This window comes from Triticum aestivum, chromosome 3B, assembly GCF_018294505.1.
Source record: "Triticum aestivum cultivar Chinese Spring chromosome 3B, IWGSC CS RefSeq v2.1, whole genome shotgun sequence".
In the NCBI taxonomy this organism is placed as follows: domain Eukaryota; kingdom Viridiplantae; phylum Streptophyta; class Magnoliopsida; order Poales; family Poaceae; genus Triticum; species Triticum aestivum.
In genome coordinates, this window is record NC_057801.1 from 116,688,436 (window position 1) to 116,691,841 (window position 3,406).

Here is a 3,406-nt window from a genome sequence, read left to right on the forward strand (position 1 = left end):
TTGGGCCGTAAATACGTCGGCGTTGACGCGACGCGGACGTGAAATGTGTTTGGGTCGGCGCGTTGGGCCGTCACTTTTGTCTGCACCGATCCAAACGAACGCGGGCGGACGAAATGGGTCGCTCCATTGGAGTTGCCACCAGTACGTACGTAGAATGATTCTCGCTCAAGATCACTCACGTGTCTTCTTGTAAGTTGTAACGCATGGTACGTTGACGGCGGTGCAAGGCGAGTACGAGGGAGCGACCGAGACGGTGTGCGTTGTCACGGAGTACGTCTCTACGACCTGGCACGCACCGTGAAAAGACGAAAGGAGGAGACGCCGCCCAAAAGTCCAAACCTTTGCGTTTTTCACCGTCTCGTGCTTCTTCCCTTTGACACATGCATGGCCGCAGGGTCTCTACCACGCAGCGCCTACCCGAAACTGCGTCACAGAGTACTTCCATATCGCAGCCCGCTCGCCACTCGCTCGCTTTCCGGCCAGAGTTCACCGGGCCGGGCCACTAGATAGAATTTGTTTGTTTCTTTTCAGTGATACTGACCTTTCGAGCTCGCAAATCGCAACGTGGGTGCATGTGTGTTAGTGTCCATGCAGATGCAGATTAGTACTACTACTACTACCACGAGCTGACCACACAGCTTTGCAGTTGCAGCAGCCATAGGAGAGGAGGACATGGCTCCATGCACTCCCTTGCGCCTATCTTTTTGAACTATCGCTGCGTCTTTTCGAACGCCGAGCTCAGCTCATCAGCGCAGCACCAAACCAAATCCCTCGCTGCTCGCTTGTTCTCATGCTCCCGTGGCAGAGAGCGTTGCATGCATTGCCATCTCTTGGCATCACGCCGCATTTGTTTAATCCCATCTATCTAGGCCGCGCAAGGCGACTCGCTCGCTCACTCAGCAGCAGCATGCATGCGAGCATTAATGAGTAAGGCTTGTATTTATTTTTGTTTGTTTTCTTGGAGGTATTGTTTTTGTCCTGTAATGCCCCTCCCGTTTCTTTTTATTTGGATCCCGCTCCCCACCCACTGGCCTCCATAGCCGTTTCCCTCTCTTATTCAAACCTGCCCGCTTCTCACGCCTCACGCCTCCTTCCTCTTTCAGTGCACCTCACCCTGCCCCTCTACACACGCCTCAGTCTTCTTGAGAGCCACTAGTTGCCCACCTGAGTTGCCTTCTCTGGGCGGCCGGAGCTCCGGGTTCCGGCGATGGGCAAGGCGGCGAGGTGGCTGCGTGGCTTGCTGGGCGGCGGCGGCAAGAAGGAGCAGGGGAAGGAGCAGAGGCGCCCGGCCACGGCGCCGCACGGGGACAGGAAGCGCTGGAGCTTCTGCAAGTCCACCAGGGACTCGGCAGAGGCGGAGGCGGCGGCCGCGGCCGCGGCGCTCAGCGGCAACGCGGCGATCGCGCGCGCGGCCGAGGCGGCATGGCTCAAGTCCTTGTACAACGAGACCGAGCGCGAGCAGAGCAAGCACGCCATCGCCGTCGCCGCGGCCACCGCGGCGGCGGCGGACGCGGCTATGGCTGCCGCACAGGCAGCCGTGGAGGTCGTGCGGCTCACCAGCAAAGGGCCGACGTCGACGGTGCTCGCCGACGCCGTCGCGGAGCCCCACGGCCGTGCCTCCGCCGCGGTCAAGATCCAGACGGCGTTCCGTGGCTTCCTGGTGAGTAATTTCCTTCCTAACAGCGGCGCCATGATTTCCGCAGGTTTAAGCGCTGAGTAACCAAATCAATGCGTGTTGAATTATCGCAGGCCAAGAAGGCTCTGCGCGCGCTCAAGGGGCTGGTGAAGCTGCAGGCGCTGGTGCGCGGCTACCTGGTGCGGAAGCAGGCGGCGGCCACGCTGCAGAGCATGCAGGCGCTCGTCCGCGCGCAGGCCTGCATCCGCGCTGCCCGCTCGCGCGCCGCGGCGCTCCCGACGAACCTTCGCGTCCACCCCACTCCTGTCCGGCCGCGCTACTCGTTGGTAAGTGACCACGGGTCCACGGCCGGCATCGCTTGCGACCAAAGCAATCGATCTCAATGTCTCTGACCGTCCGAGGTCGCGTTGTTCTAGCTAGCCGACCGTAACAAATGTGCGCGTGCGTGGTTTCTTGCTTGTGTCTGCAGCAAGAGCGGTACAGCACCACGGAGGATTCCCGGAGCGACCACCGCGTGGCGCCGTACTACAGCCGCCGGCTGTCGGCGAGCGTGGAGTCGTCGTCGTGCTACGGCTACGACCGGAGCCCCAAGATCGTGGAGATGGACACCGGCCGGCCCAAGTCGCGCTCCTCCTCGCTCCGGACGACCTCCCCCGGCGCCAGCGAGGAGTGCTACGCCCACTCGGTGTCGTCGCCGCTCATGCCGTGCCGAGCGCCCCCGCGGATCGCGGCGCCCACCGCGCGCCACTTCCCGGAGTACGAGTGGTGCGAGAAGGCCCGGCCGGCGACGGCGCAGAGCACGCCCCGGTACACGAGCTACGCGCCGGTGACGCCGACCAAGAGCGTGTGCGGCGGCTACACCTACAGCAACAGCCCGTCGACGCTCAACTGCCCCAGCTACATGTCGAGCACGCAGTCGTCCGTGGCGAAGGTGCGTTCGCAGAGCGCGCCGAAGCAGCGGCCGGAGGAGGGCGCGGTACGGAAGAGGGTGCCGCTGAGCGAGGTGATCATCCTGCAGGAGGCCCGGGCGAGCCTGGGCGGCGGCGGGGGCACGCAGAGGTCGTGCAACCGGCCGGCGCAGGAGGAGGCGTTCAGCTTCAAGAAGGCCGTCGTGAGCCGCTTCGACCGCTCGTCGGAGGCGGCCGAGAGGGAACGTGACCGGGACCGGGACTTGTTCCTGCAGAAGGGGTGGTGATGAACTGACGGTCTCGGATTCACTCGATCGTGAAGTACAATTAATTACTACCTCGGGTAATAGCCTGATAGGGTAGGGGGAATTGTTAATTTCTAGTTACCGCTTCTCACTGTTGTTTCTTTGTTTATCGATCGCGTTAACCTCTGTGGCTGTGGGCTGTGGCCATGACTCCGTTGTCTGTCTAGGTTCAGAAATGAAACTCTGCAGTTTCTCTTGCTTTGTGTAAACATGTTTGTGCGTGCATGGGAAGCTGAAGGAAGATCTTAGTACTGTAGTGAAGTTTCAGAATTCAGAATTAGCAGTACACCTGCTTGAAAGTACATCCTTTTCTAGCTCCTACTAGTACTATCAATTCAACCAAGTGGGTGGGTATACACCAAGTGATACCACCATCAGGCTAGCAAAACTTTAACATGCCCAACGAGACAAGAGAATACTAATGATACAGTACAAAATGCTACACTAATGGGCCTCATAGCATCTTCAATCGGTCATAGAAAATTTGGCCCCTTATACATCCGCGGACAATGCTCACTCACACCTTATTTGTCCGTCTCTGTTAGACTATGTATAGC

The 3,406-nt window shown here is 59.8% G+C and overlaps 1 protein-coding gene across 1 annotated transcript; it reads left to right on the forward strand.

The window, feature by feature from the left end:
- The first annotated feature begins 1,054 nt into the window (after positions 1-1,054).
- On the forward strand, positions 1,055-3,042 carry LOC123064995 (protein IQ-domain 26). The gene is made up of 3 exons (XM_044488369.1): positions 1,055-1,660; positions 1,750-1,962; positions 2,106-3,042. The coding sequence occupies exons 1-3, from the start codon at positions 1,208-1,210 to the stop codon at positions 2,829-2,831; spliced, it is 1,392 nt and encodes a 463-aa protein (XP_044344304.1). The 5' UTR covers positions 1,055-1,207; the 3' UTR covers positions 2,832-3,042.
- The last annotated feature ends 364 nt before the right edge of the window (positions 3,043-3,406 follow it).

What these genes read in the sequence shown, in the direction of transcription:
- LOC123064995 (XM_044488369.1), top strand. Translation starts at nt 1,208, where the DNA reads ATGGGCAAGGCGGCGAGGTGGCTGCGTGGCTTGCTGGGCGGCGGCGGC. An exon ending in CGGCGTTCCGTGGCTTCCTG is followed by an intron (nt 1,661 to 1,749) that starts GTGAGTAATTTC and finishes GAATTATCGCAG; the next exon opens with GCCAAGAAGGCTCTGCGCGC. An exon ending in TCCGGCCGCGCTACTCGTTG is followed by an intron (nt 1,963 to 2,105) that starts GTAAGTGACCAC and finishes TTGTGTCTGCAG; the next exon opens with CAAGAGCGGTACAGCACCAC.